We start from the raw sequence: 19,312 nt of genomic DNA on the forward strand, positions 1-19,312 counted from the left end.
CTCGCAGTACTTTTACCTCATCTCTTTGATGCTCATAGCATTGTCTTTGGACCTGTAGAGTCCAAGATCAACCCAGATCAAGATTTTATTGTGATGCATTATGCTCCACTTAGAAACCAGATAGATCAAGGTGGATTCTATCAGAGAGTTCACCCTCTTGGACGTCCACTCAGTCTTAGTCATGGACTGAAGGACGTGCATGTGTTTCCTTCAGTGAGTCACTCCTTCAAATAAATATTTATTTAGATGTTATTTCTAGTGCGCAGTTTCACTTGCAGGACTCAAACATTCCTAAATATTGATGGGAAAAGTGAACATTTTGCATGAAAATTAATGATTGCGTTCGGAAATACCAAGACAACTCCATGCCATGTGGTGTAAATTACGATCCATCATGTTGGAGAATAGTTTGGGGGGTATGAATTGACTAGAAGGTTATGTTTCTGTCCATATCAGCAGGTAATATATCTGTTATACATACCCAATAGAACTATATGGGTAACAAGCTGCTGCATAGCTAGACATTTTTTAAATATACTTGAATCGCTTCCTTTCACCTCACCCGGAAACTAGATAGTGACGACAGTCAGCAGTGTTGTCCTAAATCTCTTGTACAACCTGTAGTGTCTATAATTACGTTAGTGTGACAGAAAAAGCTATGCCATATAGTTCATGGATCACATGTTCGTGTTCATTACAATCCCCTGGAATGTAGCCTCTGGTTAACCCACCAAACAGTTGTGTGGGATTGAGAAGACCATTCAGTTTCAACAAGTTCTACTATAGTGCCTTTAGAAAGTGTCAGTTGTCTTTCACTGGTATGACTGAAGACAGGCATGGAAAGGGTTCGATTTGTCTTTCCTTCTTAGTGAATGAAATCGCAAAGGGTGTGCTGTGCTTTGGCCTGCACAAACAATCATCCCAAGAGATCTGGACTAGAAAACGTGTTCTTAACACAAATCCTCGAAAGCTGCTCATTATCTGGGCTGTGGCCAGATCGCCATGAAAAAGCCTCAAACGTCCTGAAAGCCGTAACAACTCCCAAAGGAGCGTGGCTTAGCCAAGCCCCAATCCTCCTGCCCAGCACTACTATTCCAAATGCTGACGTCACCAGCCACTGGCTCCAGCAGTGTCTGTTACCGGCCCGGGAATGCCACAATGTTAGAATGCAGGCGAGCTATGGGTGATATCACAGTCCACCCATGCCCAGTGTGATCATCTGCCTCCTTTAGTAGTGGGCAACGGGTGTGTTGGGGCGCTGTTTGGCACTACGGCCCGTATAAGTCATGGAGGAGTCAGAGGATCAAATCTCTCCTCTGTTTTAGTCTCAAGTTTGTCCCCATCTCCTTGCCGTCAATAGTTCAAGAGAGGGGCAGGTTTTGGCCGGTAGTCCAGGCGTGAAGTCTTGATCCTCACAGGACAGTTGTGTGTACATAATCAGTGCTTTCGTTTTATCCACTGGAAAAAAAATCGAGGTACATAAACCTTGAGGTGTATACACACCGGCAGAAGTTGACTGACTCACTCCGCCTGGCCAACTGTGCCATTTTCTCATCAGCGTTTACATATCTTCTCTGCACGGTGGAAACATTCCTGCTGAGTGCCTCGATTTACAGCATGGTGTCGCTTTACAGCAAGCTTTTGTTTAGCGTACAACCCTGGGCCAGCGTTCAGGAATGCACAACACGAGGAGTAAAGCACTAGAGAGCCTCTATCTCCTCTCTCTAATCCGGTCCTACGACTCCCTACACACACCTACAACCCTCAACCACCCTCTCCCCTGACCCGCCCTAACTTCGAGTGCTGATGACAACCTCCAACATGATGATACATTATTCCACAATGAGAAATACTTTTGCACTCGTCTTGCTTACAGTCTTAGAACAGTCTCCTTTTCTCTTTATTTTCTCCACAAATGTATATGTCGGGGAGAGACTACTTATGTTATGAATGACCTTTCTGGCTGGCGAGAACCTGGCAATCTTTTTCAGATTCTACAGCTCACTGAAGCAACAAGCATTTAGTATTCAATAGCCATCATACAGACATTTTGATAAAAATGAGTTTAATTCTGTAAAAAGTTATAAAATGAGTATTGTACAAAAATAAAGTTTGTTGAGGGCTTTGGTTCAGTAACACAAAACATGACACATTTTCTTTCGCAGGTGATTATAACACAAACATGGGTCTGAAAACAAAAAATGCAATCCTTTCTGCCTGGTGTTGGCACTGCAGATTCCTCTGCTTTTACACACACCTTACCTTCACAAAATAACTGCCAGCGTTATGAACACACAGGAAAAGGAACACTGACAGTTGAGGAAACAACCATATGTGAAGACAGAGGGGGAGTGGTCAGACACAGTTTACACACTTAAAAGTAACATACGGAAAGGTAAGGGCCCAAGAGGCTGCCGGAAAGGCTTACACAGAAACCAGTTATTAAAGGGGATGATGATCCAATTGATAAAAGCATGCTGTGATTAAAGGGGTCGATCTTTCTCTGACAGTGTTTGGCCTAAATTCATCTTGATGCCGTGGATTTGTTCTGTGTGCTGGGGGAGATTATGGGGCTAAAGCTGGCTTGGTTTCTGTTGGGTGAGCACAGATACTCTGGTCCATAATCCATGCTAACATCAAGGCCTGTTCTGGGGCTCCCTTTCTCTGGGTTTCACTCAAAAGGTCTTCTATATGGACAAGGGCATAGTACTGTAGTAATAATGCTTTGAAGATTCCTCTGTTCGTTTTCTTTTCTGTAGTTGTTTTGGGTGAGGATTGATGGTATGCTGTATAGTGCTCACACTGAGCATGCCTGGTTACCCCAGTGCTCCCCTCTCTCCCCTTTAGTAATGTCACAATCTATGTCCGTCTCTTTGTTGTACTGTCTGGCCCTAAGACATGTATGTCGGCTTGGCTAAGAGTGACAGAGCCAGATCTCCCTTAAATGGTTTTAAACACCAGGGTGCCTTTGCCAGTGGGAGTAGTGGGCTAAGCTGCATGTTAGAGGATCGTTTTCAAACTAACCCCAGATCAGTGAGAAAGACCTGTGTCAGAGCAGAGCAGAGACACTCCCAGGAACGCTAAAGCCTACTGGGACAGTAACCACTACAAAGCCTTTGCCCAGACTTGGTGTAGAGCCAGGGCCAGGCTGAAGGATTGAGATATAAGACCCTGGGCAGCCAAGCATACATGCATACCATCAACTTCTGCACTGTGATGGCCAAAGGACACTGGGTCCATTTTCCACAGTCTCTCAAGGTTTTCATTATGATATCAGAGATTTTCTTGTGGTCTTTTGTAAAGCGGTCAGTCAAATATTACTTTGCAAATGGTGTGATTGAAAGAGAATGAAAGTGCGTTGAAAGCAGTGGTCCTGAAGGCTGCCCATAACCAACCTGTCCTGTACCTCCTGAGGTCCTTTTGTTATTCTGTCTATAATTCAATGTAGTCTTCTTTTAATGTGGGGAGTATCATTGTAGGGAAGGCTGCACAGCTGTCTGGGATAACCACCGGCAGTACGACTTTATTCTGTCCTAAAAAAACAACAACGAGAATGCAGGGTTTGTATGCTCCTTGTAAACATGCCATGGTTTAGCCAGAAGTCTGTTTACCCCTTTACTTTGATAGAGTTAGGAGTGAGGAGCAGCTGACTGGTCTCTCCCAAGCCCTCAGCCCCTAACGTCCCAGGCCTCTCCATCCTCTCTGCTTTCCATTAGTGACAAATGAGGAACACTGTCAAAGACGCTCAAACCTGGCATCCTTCAAAATGATCGGAAATCAGAGATAAGATTTTTTTTGTTTAGAAAAAGGTTGAAATTGGTCCACTCCAAGCTGTCTTTCTCTCTGCTTTCCCTCCCTAAACCTGATACCTTATGTTATTCTCATAAATCCATGATGTTTTGGAATCGGCAGTGGGTTTAGGATTATCTACCATGGAATTCAGATACAAACTGTACAGCGTTTGGAAACAAAAGGATGAGTTTGATTGGTTATGGCTGCACCTTGAACCCAGTTGTTTCAGCACAATCTGATTTCCCTTAGAAAACACATGCTCTGCTTTGGCACTATCCAGGACAAAACAAAGCTCAAATAAATAAGGAAAATCATAAAAATGGACTGCAATAAATAACAATAAATTAGTTCAATCTTAATAAATACATCTCATATATAATTAGAAATATTTGGGATTTTACATTGGTGTGTAGCACCAGACAGTCTCTGCTGTAGGACTAAGCCAGTCAACAGGTTGAAGAGTCCTCTCTACTTTTTTTCCCTCGTTCATTGTGAATGTAAACGTTAAGCTCCAGTCTGTGCAGTGGAACCAGAACACACTGGACTGCAGCTAAAAATACTCATCAGGACGAAGTCTGTTCTCACTGTGTGCCTCAGGAGCTGTCTACGTTTCTGGGAAAATAGATGCTCCCAGGAGAATCTGACGTTTTGAGGAACAGACCAGCTTTCAATATCCAGATTTCCTCTGTCTGGTTCTGTCTCACCAACTCCATTGCAGGCAAGCCTTTGAGTCTAACAGCATGGTTCAACAGGTAAATGAGACAGTATCCATGTAGACCTCCAAGGACGGGATCCAACCATGAAGTGAATACTGAGCTGAATTGACAATGTCTCTTTAATGGGCTGTTACACTGAATTCCAATGTAATTTAATGTCAGTCATCAACTGGCATTAGAACATAGAGGAGTCCCTTCTCCACTGTGACCTGACTTGGGCTCTGGATCAGCTTAATCACTGGAGGTTTGGGGACTACACCATCCCTGTTCACCCCTTTGCAGCTTCTCAGGAGTTGGACAGGACACGCTAACACTGGCCATGGGTCCTAAGACACCACTGGAGTGGACTATTTGTCTCACGTTCTGTTGTTTTCCACTGTGTTCCTTCCCTTGAAAAGGCAGTGCCAGCCTCTGAGAGGCTTTATGTCACTGTCCGCTTCATTCATTCATTCTGTCTGTCAGCACTTTGCCTTTCTCTCTCGTTTCATCTCTCCCAGAGTCAAACACAACCACATTTGCGGGCGGAATGCTTCTGCAGAATGTGGTAGTCCTCGTTGTTGTCATCCAGGAACGACAGGTCGTCGTCAAAGGCGATTGGTCGACAGCAGGTGCGGGAAGGTATGTCCTTGACCAGCTTCTTGTTGTGGGTGAGGTTGTTGAGGATCTTGTCATAGTTGGTCTCTGCGTCTGAACAGGGGCCGCTGCAGTATCGGAAGATCAGCTCCTCTTTGGTCTGGTAGCCCAGACCTAAGTCAGTGACGTTGAGATGGACCTCTTTTAGCAAGCAGCCACGGCCTTCAACCGGCTTCATCCGCTGCTCCCCTCTTTCACTGCTCCTCCCTTTGCCCCCTCGCCCCCGACCCTTCTTCTTCTCCGCGCGTCCTCCTCTTGCCCGTCCTCCTCTCCCCTCTCCTCTCCCTCCTCCTCCTCCTCGGTCCGTGTTTGCTGCTCCTCTCTGTCTCTCCTGCTCTCTCTGCTCCCTCCTTTCCCTTGAGCCGCCGGCGGGCTCGGATGATCTCCTCAGTCTGCCAATGGTAGCCTTGATAAAATCCATTACATCATCAAACTGGTCCGGATATGGGCCTGTGATGTCATCTGTAAGAGAGAGGATGCATAGAGGAAATGACTGATAATGCAATAGTAAAATCAATGCATTAAAGTGACAACATATACTGTAGTAATAAAGTAGTGATGGCAACAATTTGAATGTTAAATCAATATAGTTTCCCTGTGACAAGGTAGCGATGCTTCAATAACTGTAACAGTTGGCAGTTCCATACAGAAGATCGTTTCAGTAATTCTAGTTATACTTCTTGGAACAGACCACCTTCTCTTTCCCTTTTTAAAATACTGAATCAGAGCTTCAAAGCACCGCTAGAAGGGAATCATATGGACTGTGATATGGAGAGAGACGATTTCATCTCTCTTCAGCACTTATTCTATTTCAAATTCAAAACATGCAGGAAGCCCTCCGCCATCTGCAGAGGGAAACAAAACCCCAGAGAGCCCTTTGATCCTCATGTAATACACGGTGATTCCATTATAGTGTAAACTCCCTCCTCCTTCTCCGCATCGCTTAAACGTCTGGCAACCCACTCAGAAGATCACAGAAAACATTATTGTTAAATGACTCAATTAGTATGACACTAATCATATTACCCAATATGAATGTCAGGTGTATGATGTTTTTTTTTTTATGTTTTAATGTGTGTGTGTGTGGCTAGCTTTTGTGCGTGTGTGTGTTCGTTCAGTGGAGGTGGGGTTAGTAGAGAAGGAATGCCCTTAAAGCTAGCCTTGGCATGATTTACTCCAGGCCTCAGTAGACTGGCCTGTGTGTGGCGGGCACAAGGCACCCAGGCAGGTTGTGTAGTGTGTCTATCTGCCAGGTAGAGGTGTCAGTAGCCCAGCCTCTTCTTGCCGTTGGGAGTCACCTGTCTGCACTGCCAGCGTGCAGGTCATCTGATCCACCCAGCTCCACGGCTGATTGGGCCGTCGTGGTGGTATCGGGTGAGCCAGGGACCAATCTGTTTAGACACCCTGTGCCCTTTGATTTAAGCACCTTCTATTGTGTGGCTATCAGCTGATGGACGATAGAGTAGACAGACAGACAGGGATAGCACCTATTCTACACCAGCTGTCAGACACAATTGTTCCACAGCCCAAACGACAGCAACACCTCCCGGCTCTCCCCGTGCACCTATTTCAAATGTTCTCCAGAATCACGTTTGTTATGATTTAGAGATCAGTTCTGAAGTCTGCCGGGTGTAACTCGCCACTGAGAACAAAGTGAAGTCCTGACAAGGCATACAAAAAGATGTTTGTATTAAATACTTCACTTCACATAGTTTTCTAGCCTAGTGGAGCATGCACCAGAAGCCAGACACAAGTATCTCTAGAGGCAGTGGATCAGCTGCAGAGACACTTGGCTCCAAAGGTTTCTTGGAACTGGTACAAGATTCATCGCTTACCACAGACATCGCACCCGAAACAAAAGGCCAAACCTCCCATTGAGTTCCAGGGTTGTTTACACCTTGGTGCATTGTTAACGGTCTTAAGTTACAGAACAGGCTGAGGTGATGTCACTCACCGCCGCTAACTGAATATGAGGTGAGGGGAAAAACATTTATCTGTTCTAAATGTTCCATGCCTTATCTAGAGCGCTGCACAGTTTACTACTGTGTAAAGTCAAGACTGTTATGTTCTTTTAAACAAATGGAATTCCTTGCCCTCGAAGATGCTTAAATGAGCCTAAACACAATATTTTGCGCGCCCTTGTTGGTTTTGACTCTGTCGTATTGTCCAGTCTTTCTCCTGTGATCTGCATCTGTTTCCGTGTTCCTTTACTCTAACTTGGTTAGGGATAAAACACAACACGCTATGTTTTCTTGACAGGGAGAGGGCACAGGTCCTGCAGTCCCAAAGAGACGGGGGTGAAGATAAACAAGCAAAAGGAATGTCAGCTCTAGCCTCTATGTTTGGAACTGAGGAGCCGCACTCACTATTTCTTGCTCCTTCTGCCGCATGGATGTTTTTACCATCAGCGTGATGCTGCCCACAGTAGTAGATGTTTTTGCCATCAGCGTGATGCTGCCCACAGCAGTAGATGTTTTTACCATCAGCGTGATGCTGCCCACAGCAGTAGATGTTTTTGCCATCAGCGTGATGCTGCCCACAGCAGTAGATGTTTTTACCATCAGCGTGATGCTGCACACAGCAGTAGATGTTTTTACCATCAGCGTGATGCTGCACATAGCAGTAGATGTTTTTACCATCAGCGTGATGCTGCACACAGCAGTAGAGAGAACTGTTTAATTAAACCTACTGTTAGACAAACTGCTCTGAAGTAGGTAGTCAGCAGGATTTAGCAATGACTAGTCTGGCCCCATGGGCGCCTCAGTTGAAGTGCCCTTCAACAATTAAAAAGTAGGTGAAAAAGGTAACTCAAATAACCAAATTCAACCTAGCTAATTTCCAATTCAGACAAAATAGTTTGACTACATAGGTAGCAAAACTGTACTTCAAATCTATGATACTCCCCTACTTAACATTCTGCTTAACTAGTTGGGCCCAAGCTTGCTGTACAACATGAAAATCCGTTCAGTCTGTCTACAAACAGGCTCTCAAAGTGCTTGATAGAAAGACCAATAGCCATCATAACTTTTACATCCTCAGAAAGCACAAAAATATTGTGCAATACACTGACGCATGTCTTGTATTCAAGATCCGAAATGGCCCGGCTCCTCCCCCTCCACTTAGTACTTTTCTTCAACAGAAAACCCAAACCCATCGCAGCAGATCCACAAGGTCTGCCATGTGAGGTGACTGTATAGTTCCCTTAAGGAAAAGCACCTTTAGTCAATCTGCTTTCTCTGTGAGAGCTTCCCATGTCTGGAACACACTGCCATCAACTGCACCACCTATAGCACCTTCACAAAAAACATAAAGACATAGCTAAAGGCCAGTCAGACTTGTGAACATATTCCCTAGCTGTGTAATGTATCTTTCCATGTTGTCTGTTGCTTGTGAGGTGTGGAAACACTGTTGCTTTTATGGATTTTGTTTTGTTGCTTTTTGTGTTATGTTGTTCTGCCTGCGTGCTACGTGTTGATTGTCCTATGCGGCTCTGCATATTGTTTGTCTGTATTGTATTGTACTGTTATTGTAATTCATTTTAATAACCTGCCCAGCAACTGCGGTTGAAAATTAGCCGGCTGGCTAAACCATCACTTTTACTGAAATGTTGATTAATGTGCACTGTCCCTGTAATTTAAAAAAAAAATCAACTCAAGCCCAAACAATCAGCCCTCAATTACATTGACTGCTGTCCCTTTATATGGGATAGGCTTGCCTTGCTAGTTGCTACAATATGATCCATAGCAAAAGTTCATGGCTTGCAAGACTTTAATCCAAGTGTGAACCCAAGGAGAGCCTGTTCCTACCAAAGGAGCGCCCCCGACTCTATTTAAAACACATAATCCTGTATGTGCCATACGGAACACATGGCAACCTATGGCCATCACATAAACATATGTATCCTCTCTGAGGTTTGTGTTAAATGCTGGGGCGGAGTATACCCCGTTTGTTTTGATAATCAGGCCTTTGAACAAACTGGGTACCAAACCATAAATGGTATGTTGAATGTGCATTTTCCAGCGGTCGTGTTTGTCAACCTCTTCAAGCACATACACACTTCAAGGAACTGAGAACCAGTTGACTACTCAGTACTGCAGTCACTTTATTGCTATGGTTTTGAAAAACAGAGCCTCATCAAGCCACTTTATTAGTCTTTTGTTAGAGAATCCTTTTCTAGAACACGGTCTGATCTTAAAGCGAGAGTCCTTAATTGAATTAACAACAAGGCAGCCACCCCGCCTCTGTTTTAGTAAAAAACTCAGGGATTGGCCTGGAGAAATGTAAGCACTCTCAAATTAATATACAGAGCAATGGATTCAAGGACTGACCATCCAAGATATAAAAAGGATAGTTTTAACCATGTTTTGTGGCTATACAGTGTTTGTTTACATTTACATTGTAAACAATGTAAAACAAGCTTATATAGTAGAAGTCAGAAGTTTACATATACCTTAGCCAAATACATTTAAACTCAGTTTTTCACAATTCCTGACATTTAATCCAAGTATAAATTCCCTGTCTTAGGTCAGTTAGGATCACCACTTTATTTTAAGAATGTGAAATGTCAGAATAATAGTAGAGCGAATTATTTATTTCAGCTTTTATTTCTTTCATCACATTCCCAGTGGGTCAGAAGTTTACATACACTCAATTAGTATTTAGTTGCATTGCCTTTAAATTGTTTAACTTGGGTCAAACATTTTGGGTAGCCTTCCACAAGCTTCCCACAATAAGTTGGGTAAATGTTGGTCCATTCCTCCTGGCAGAGTTGGTGTAACTGAGTCAGGTTTGAAGGCCTCCTTGCTCGCACACATTTTTTTCAGTTCTGCTCAATAGGATTGAGGTCAGGGCTTTGTGATGGCCACTCCAATACCTTGACTTGTTGTCCTTAAGCCATTTTGCCACAACTTTGAAAGTATGCTTGGGGTCATTGTCCATTTTTAAGACCCATTTGTGACCAAGCTTTAACTTCCTGACTGATCTCTTGAGATATTACTTCAATATATCCACATACTTTCCCACCCTCATGATGCCATCTATTTTGTGAGGTGCACCATCCCCACCTGCAGCAAAGCACCCCCACAACATGATGCTGCCACCCCCGTGCTTCACGGTTGGGATGGTGTTCTTCAGGTTTGCAAGCCTGCCCCTTTTTCCTCCAAACATAAGGTTTTAATGTGTATGTATGTGTATGTAAACTTCCAACTTCAACTGTATTTGGGGCTCTGATGGGGTACGACAGTTCATGAGGCATTCATAAGCTATATTCTCCAATAATCAATGGGTATATATCACAAGTCCAAAAATGGATGTAGCAACCAAGAATTTTAGCTTTAATCAGAAGTATATTTGACTCACACTTCAGCAGGTGATAAAACACTATCAGAGTCTTGACTTACATTTATCCTCCATGGAGATTTCCTGCAGGCTGTGAGACTCTGACTGGAACTCTGGCTCTGGTTCCTCCGCAGACAGGGACAGAGAATCACTGTACCGATCCGAGTAGTGAGCTCTCTTGGCTGGCTGAAGGTTTTGGTAGAGGGGGCGTGTGGAGACGGAGCTCAGGAGCAACAAACACGTGGCCAAAACATCCCATAACTTCATCTTAGACTCAGTTCCTATGAAGGAAGCTGCAAGAAAACAAAAACAGGCGTGTGAGGTGGATCAACCTCTGAAATAATCCTACATTTACAAATTAGATTAAAATGTTAAAGATATGTGTAGGCTGTGAACACAGGAAACATAGGACATAGTGCCAAAATGGGCTTAGTTTGGTCATCTTTTGAATTGCAAGAAAATATTACAAGCATGAATATTTGATGTTGATACTATGAAGGATGGGAATAAGGCGTAATAGATACTGTAGCTCCTGACTGGCACATTGTTGACCTGCTTTGATACAGTGCAGAAAACAGTCTTGAGTCATGATGACATCTTTCGAAATTCATTTGGCAATAGCAACCATCCTTCATGTCAAGAGGTTATGCCCATTCAACAACAGTGAAGCCAGCCAACTTGCTGTATATATGATGTTTTGTTGGCTATTGTGTTTTGGGACAGCTATTGGGGATCCAAATTAACAAACTTCAGAGACCATTATTTACATTGTATCAAGTTGTATATCTTTCAACAAAAATGTCAAATATAGCTAGAAAGTTATAAACGCTATATGTAGGCTAAATATAAACTGTTAGCCCATGGTCTTTAGGTTGACATGGTCTAGATATAATCTATAAATATGATTTCATACTGAAATATCCTATTACTTTTAGGGACCTCCATAGCTTCTACATGATACAAAATATTGATATTACAATAATGTCGTTTTAATTATTGTTTTTGTATATGATGGACATTCTGATCCAAAGAACCTCGATTACAACCCATTTTTGACCTATTTGAGTGATCATTGACGAGTGCGTGTTACTGAAATGGATGGCCGTCACAGGCAAAGGGTGCGCCTTTACTCCAAAATTCGTTTATGGACGCACCATGCATAGAGCATTGGCTTGTGTTCAGTAGAAATGTGCCAGATGGTGAATCCCTATTGCTTATGTGACTATTGTTAATTGAGCATTTGGCTGCAGCTAACGTATGTCCATAGGGTGTACTTATTGAATAGGCTTAATGCATTAAATAAATTACTTCCGATTTGCAACTAATACCTAGAACATTTGGCACAATGTTAATGCGTGCTAGACTGTTTATTTTCCTTTTCTGTACGTGTTTTATCCATTGTGAATGCTTACTTTGTAGGCTGATCGACATTCAGAATAGGTCTGATATCATCAAAATTCCTTCATCAATACTATAGTAGGTTAACAGCCTACATAGCCTACAAGTGCATCTCATTTACAAAAAAATAATATTGCACAATCAATAACTGATTGGAATGTGCTTACCTTAAATCTGGCCCTTGCAGACCTGCAATTGTATCCGTATTAAAGTCCAACACACAGCGATGCATTTAACGTTCCGTGGTGAGTATGAAGTACTTGTATCCAAATGATATATTCAGACTGTACAGTTTTATCTGATCACATAAACAAGATCCGATGCGTTCAATTTAAATGACAATGTAAAAAAAAAAAAACAATAAGTAAAAATGCCACTCAGAATTAATGGAACTCTGTAGCCTACAGAGCGCCCAACCATGCGTCTGCCCACAGGTAGGCTACACGCTTAAGTGGCTAGCTGGCCAAAGTGCCTCTGCGCTGTCTATCCAGGCGCTCAATCGCAAACTAATTGGATGCTGGTTTCCACATTGGAAATCCGAGAGAGATCCACCATCATCAACTGCAAGGAGTCAAATGAAGACATCAGCTTTACCGACGCCGAATTGCTTTACCGGCACCGAATCCGCTTTAGAGAGACAGTTTATTACGTGTTACCTTAAACTTTTTCAATGAGAGAAAATCAAATCATCCACCGGACCAACATAGAGTCAAGAAGATTTACTTGATATTTTCATATCCCCAATGGACTTGGTATTCTAATAAAAAACGAGGGCAATGTGTATTCTCCATTATATCCAAGTGGTGTCCGTGCAAGGAGTGAGATGGTTGTCCACATGCAGGCTCTGTATATTCTCTCCAGACTGGCACTGTCAGTACAGATGTGCAGCTGTCTGCGCATCACGCTGTACGAGTCGCAGAAGACCGCCTGGATAGATTTATAGCTTTGAGCGCGCTGACGTTTCGAAGAGTCCGCCCTCCTTTTCTCGACCTCTACACAACCAAACAGCAAGTACAAACAGAAGTACACGCAAACTCACATCTCCAAAAACACCTGGCGCTCCATTTGCTGGGTCGCAGTTTTGGGATCTCTTTAGGAGTATGTCACTCTCCTAATGTCCTGGGGTTAGATTTCAGTAATGTGGAAGGTGATTTGGAGACTTTCGTTTGCTATACATGTTCCTTGAATACACTGATCTTTACCGCGCGCACTGGGTGTCGGGTTCCAGCTACTCATAGATCAAATTAGGATGCCCACCACACTTATTTACTAGGACAGACTTGAAAATAAGTGTGATGGGCATTTGTGGGTAAAGGTGTAAATATGTAAGTCCTTTAATATTTTATGCATATGGCACAAGATATAATTCTCCAAAAGTGTATGCACTGCAGCAGCTGTAGAATACCCATTACATAACCACTGGGCACACACTGGTTGAATCAACTGTTGTTTACATGTCATTTCAATGACATTATGTTGAACAAAGTAGAATAGACTTTGAATTGAAGTCTGTGGCCAGTGGGAAGTATTCAGATGCACACTATAGCTTGGAGCAAATGGTCACTTAATAACCAGTGTTTGGTGTCGTTTTGCCTGCAGGGGTCTGTGTGGCCCACAATAGAGCGGCTATAAACCCTCTGTGATGTGGTACCTGAGAGGCCTGGTCCATTAGCCCTCCTCATTTACACTCTAGATCTCTTTCATCTTCAGGATAGCTACATTCTTCATGGTTTTACCCAACTGTTTATGAATTTAACTCATTTCAGTGTTGATGAGTTAGAATACACCCAGATATTTTACACATTCAAAAAATAAAACATTTCGAGAGAAGGATTTTATTTATGTTTGACAGGCAAATTACAGAGGGCAACATTCTGGCTGTGACGCAAGGGTTGCAAATTCAACGGTTGACACTGTCAATCTAAGGTGACTGGTGGTGTGATTTAGCTCGTTTTTATCATTCGTTGGTATTAAAAGGGGCATATTTGTTAGCTCCAGGACTGGGATCACACGTTAATGTATGTATTCTCTAATATGTTTCTTTGTGTGTCTGCCTTGGTTACCATCTGCCTCCTCTTGTTATTGACTCCTTTCTACGTACACAATACTGTAGATTCCTCACTGTCATGTTCTCTTCAGAAGCTATCCACTTCATTGTTACTGGATCAGTAACATTCTGTGAGTAATGGGCGCTCCAATAACCGGTCGAGAGGTATACAATTGTCTAAATCCATGCCTTTAAAACCCACCTCTGGCTGACTGTGTTCCGCTCACGTTGCATCTCATAATCATGCCTGAAACACAGCATAACAATTTTTCCTCGGTGAATCCCTTTTAAGTGTAGTGTCTGTCTGTCAGTCTGTGTAAAAATGTCTGATGTTTTAAAAGCCAAGAGAGGTGATGTCCTGTACAACAGAACACTTGACCAGCCAGTACTTTCTAAGTGCAGGTGCAGGCTAAGGGAGTTTACAGTATGACATGTGCATTTAGTTTTTTGTTTTTACAAAACGACAGTGAATTGATGGTGGATGGGTCAGATTCTCCTATTTAAACATTCCTAGTATCACCTCTCCTCTGTTCCTCTCTTGGGGTTAGCTAAAAGGATTTGCACAACCCCATTGACCTGCTTTTCCTCTGTTGTTTAGGACCTTTGACATCTAGGATTTCATGGGAAGAGGTCAAATGTGATCTATTCTGCCTGTACTTACTCTGACCCTGAGAGAAATCATGGCCTAATCTGCACTCTGGATCAATTTAACGGACCTGAACAGTCTAGTCTACCATCCACAAGCTCGACAAAATGTGTCCTGTCTCCAGATGATCTGTATTCACTACTTGTTTCTGTTGGTAATCCAAATGGTTGTTAGATGCCATCAGACTCACTAACTGATTCATGTCATGTCACTAGAGGAACGGTTGATAGTCGGGTTACAGCACTACAACTTGTAGTGATATTGACAGTAAATGCTGGCGGAACCATTTAACTGCAGGCTGATAGAAGAACCATGTGTCTGCCGTGGGTGAATCAGTTGACATTTGAAGGGAGGCACTCATTCCGTAGTGAAGTCCTATCTCTTGCTCCTCCACTGAGATATGTGAGTGGGGTTATATTTAAGCGGTCCAGTCATAATTGGTGCTCTGCCCAGCCTCTCTGATTTTGGTCTTGTCATAAGGAATTAACCTAACGGTTGGTTTCCTGCTCTATCCTCTGGGTGTTAGTGACAGTCGAAGCTGTGTGTGCCTCTGTGATTCTCTGGGTTTGTCCAAATGTTTAGCTTGGCGCTGGTGTCTCCAGGAAGGATGCCCATTGGCCATGGACACCTAGATGCATCACTCATCTTTTATGGAAGCAGCGGTTACTAGTGGTTACTAACAGACCATGACAAATAAACACTACCATAAAAACAAGAATAAACAGGATTGCATAATTCTCCTTTTCCACTTTACGGTCAATGAGAATATCAACAGTAATGACAACAAGGATTAACATACTGTCTGCTACCAACAAGCACAGTACTGTCATAGTCATGTCCAGTAACAGATGGGGACAAAAAGCCAACATAGAAAGCCAACAGTGGTCCTGAACTACAGCCTGGGTCTTTAATATATTTATTTTATTTAAAGTGCTGACATTGAGAGCATTTTTTAAGGGGAGGGGCTGAGAATTCTACAGGCGGGGGGTTGTACTGGAGAGAGCTATCCCCTGTGTTGGTGGTGGGTGGGTGGATGGGGGGTAGAGACATTAAGGAGACCAGGGTCAGAGCTCAGGAGCTGTTATGATGTGATAGCTAAACAACCACGCAGGGAATTACATCTTTGGGAAATATCAAAAAGCTTCTACTGGCTGGCACTGGGAAATTGTGTCAAAAGTTTGCATGAGTGGCGTGAGTACATGTAACAACACTGTTTATGGTTGGAGATGGTCATGCCAGTGTACAGAGCCAGTGGGATTAGAAGGGAGGGAATACCAAAACCTTGTCACAGAGACCTGAGAGAAAGAGATCCAGTAATGACTCCACTGGGATCCAATCCATCCATATCATAAAAAGCAATCACTCTCTTTCAGTGATGACTGGTCTATTCCTTTTAGCGCCGTTTACAAGGGAGTGTGTCACAGAGCTCTCTGATGTCACAGACTAGTTGAACATGGCCAGCTCATGGTCCAGACAGAGTGTGTTTTGTTATGTGGACTTGTCCCGTGTTACCCAACTCCAGTCCTCTAATACCCCCAACAGCATTCATTTTGTTGTAGACCCGGACAAGCACACATTATTTAACTTGTCAATTAATCGTCAAGACCTCAGTGAGTTGAATCAGGTGAGTTTGTCTGGGGCTACAACAAAAATGTGTGCTGTTGGGGGTACTCGGGGACTGGATAGGTAAACACTGGACCACACTGGGGTAAACTGGGGTGACACCAAAGACTCCCTCCATAATACCGTTTCTCTGGACCTCTGATACTAACATAAACGAGGTAGTAATGGCTTCCAAACACAGTCCCTGTTTTAGAAAGCTCCTTTGTGTGAGAACACATCACAGGCTGAGGGTGTCATTCGCAGAAGGGACTAGTCACTGAGATGGAAGTGCCTTCTTCTCTCATTAGGCATGCAGTGCGACGGGGCAAACCACTTTATTTTGAATGCCAACCCCTCAGAGCACACAAACAGCCTTATCTGTCTGAGGAGGAGGGTGACTCTTGGTTGACCTTTTAGTGTTCAAACTCAACCCCCGGGTTAAATAGTGCTAGTCACTGGGAGTTTGAGGACTTTTTTTTTGGACAGCTTTGGGTCTCGTTGTGTGGTGGTGGGTGTCATCGAGTGTGTGTGTGTCATAGAGGACAGAGGAATGCGGAATTACAGGGGTCATCATACTAAACTCTGTAGTCGGTTGATAACTCATGATGTCCATGTTGATCTGCTTGAATCAAATACACAATGAACAATCACCAAGTCACACACATACATTAAATATATTCCTAGAAGGCTTTAGTATGATCCACCATTGTGTTTATCACATGGCTGACATGTTAACCACTCATCGGCCTGTTTGAGAGTTTTGTCTGGTGTGTTTTACGGTCCTGACCACAGTAACCACTCCAGTGATATGTGGGCTTGTCTAAAAGGTCGGCATGTTCGCAGGATTATCAGGCTAGCACATGGAATTCACACACATCATACACCCCTCGCTCCCACTACACCCATGGAGTGGACCTTATGTTCTGATGTGATCCGTGACACTGTATACGGTGACAGAACTCGAGGCCACTGCAGTGTGCATTTCTGTCCCAACTTCAGTAGGCCTTTGATGGTGCTGACTTAATTAAATCAGTTGAGACAGGTGGATTGACCTGCATCTATATCATGTGATGAAAACAAATGCACAGTTTGGGGGCTTCAGCAGTTTGTAGGCTTCATTTGAACTACTTGCTTGTGAAACAACGTGGCACGATCACTGACAGTACCTCCACCTACTCTCTGAGCTGCCGAGCGAGCCGACCCTGACCTGGTCCCACCCTAGCCAGATAGTATCAGGCAGTGTTTGTTTGATGTGGCTGTGGGACAGTCACATGGCATTGCATAGTGGCCCTGTCTCTAAATCCCCTTTGGAACTCTTGATCAGCCAGGACAAGGGTGGAATTTGAGTCTCTATCCTCTGCGGTGTGCCTGGGCACTAATACCCTGGAGGGCAGTGTCTCGGCTCCACTAATACCCAGCTGCCACAGGAACCCACCCTGGATAACCCGTGGAACCAACAGGTTCCTGTTGAGAGAGCAGTATGTAACAGTTAGAGCAGTAGGCGATTCTTATACTACTGCTCACTGTGCCATACAGTGCTTCATCTCCACCTGTTCTCTCCTATTATTTTGATCATACACACAAGATGGTGTACAGGTATTACTGACACAATCTACTGTATCTCATGTTACTCTATGAGAAACAGTCTAGGTCACTTACAGTAAGATACCACCCAGTATCATCTGTGCTTTGCTGAAACAGCTGAGGTGTTGCAGAGAGAGAGATGTATGTGTGTGTGTGTGTCAGTACACAGTATCACACTGCAGGCAGGACTATGACACCGTTATTAATAGAAGTGAGGAAGTGCAGGTTAAATCCTTCAAACGAAGAAATGTAACATATAGAGAGATCACATTTTAAAAACCTACTCTGTGAAATACTGTCTCTATTTTCCAATGCGATATACTGTAGATGAAATGTGTCAAAGAATCCAATAGACATATTTATCCAAGAGGAGATCCAAGAGGGTGAAGATCACCATTCCCATACTTTCACTTTTTGTCCAGTTGTCTTCTAGCTGTGCCTCAGGAAGATTGTAGAGTGGAGATAAAGGTCAGTGATTGATCTGTCTGACTGTTATAGAGCAGCATGCTGGGGAGGTCTGGGAACAGCTCATTATTGGTCAAGGGTGAATTATCACTTCATGAGAATCAAAGGAGCTTGATACAAGGCAAAGATTCTATGGCGCGCATAGGCTTCTGATGGACATTTTTTAAGGTCCTTGCTTAAGGTGGTGGAGTGTGCTGAATGTGGTTTATAACCAAGGGGTGTGTCACGAACGTCGTCAGGGAAATGACCGGACCAAGGTGCAGCGTGTTGAGCGTACATTATCCTTTATTAAGAATGTCGCCAACAAAGCAAGAAACACCAAAAATGAACGAGAAGCTTCCTAGGGCTATACAGGCCACTAACAAAGACAACTACCCACAACTAAGGTATGATTCCCAATCAGAGACAACGATAGATAGCTGTCCCTGATTGAGAACCATACCCGGCCAAAACATAGAAACAGAAAACATAGAATTAAAGAAACTAGATTACCCACCCTAGTCACACCCTGGCCTAACCAAAGTAGAGAATAAAAGCCTCTCTATGGCCAGGGCATGACAGGGTGTTGATTCATGTGCCTTCCTTTTGGAGTAGCATGTCCTATAACAATGACAGAAATGTGGATGTAGGGTCTGGACTAGGGTTGCATAACTACTCGTAATAACTTTCATAGGTATTCTAACTTTATATCCCTGTCCATATGAATGAAAGCATCTAATCAACAATTACGTCATTTCCAATTAACTCTGCAAGTCCTCCAACTTTTTACTTTTTTCACAACTGCCACCAGTTTGGCACTAAAACATTGACAACAAAATACAAATTGACAAGGTAAAATTAAGAAAAGTGTGTAAAAAAATATGATATTTTATGCTGAAACTAAATACTGAACAAAAATATAAACGCAATAGGAAACAATTTCAAAGATTTTGCTGAGTAACAGTTCTTATGAGGAAATCAAACAATTTAAATCAATTCATTAGGCCCTAATCTATGGATTTCACATGACTTGGAATACATACAGTGCGGAGAACAAGTTTTTGATACACTGCCGATTTTGCAGGTTTTCCTTCTTACAAAGCATGTAGAGGT

General features: G+C 43.2%; 1 protein-coding gene across 1 annotated transcript; it reads right to left on the minus strand.

The window, feature by feature from the left end:
• Positions 1-2,768: 2,768 nt before the first annotated feature.
• Positions 2,769-12,782, minus strand: gdnfa (glial cell derived neurotrophic factor a). The gene is made up of 3 exons (XM_021602758.2): positions 12,044-12,782; positions 10,541-10,771; positions 2,769-5,603 (listed from the first exon to the last, which is right to left on the minus strand). The coding sequence occupies exons 2-3, from the start codon at positions 10,743-10,745 to the stop codon at positions 5,008-5,010; spliced, it is 801 nt and encodes a 266-aa protein (XP_021458433.2). The 5' UTR covers positions 10,746-10,771; positions 12,044-12,782; the 3' UTR covers positions 2,769-5,007.
• Positions 12,783-19,312: the final 6,530 nt, after the last annotated feature.

This window comes from Oncorhynchus mykiss, chromosome 5 (genome assembly GCF_013265735.2).
Source record: "Oncorhynchus mykiss isolate Arlee chromosome 5, USDA_OmykA_1.1, whole genome shotgun sequence".
Taxonomy (NCBI): Eukaryota; Metazoa; Chordata; class Actinopteri; order Salmoniformes; family Salmonidae; genus Oncorhynchus; species Oncorhynchus mykiss.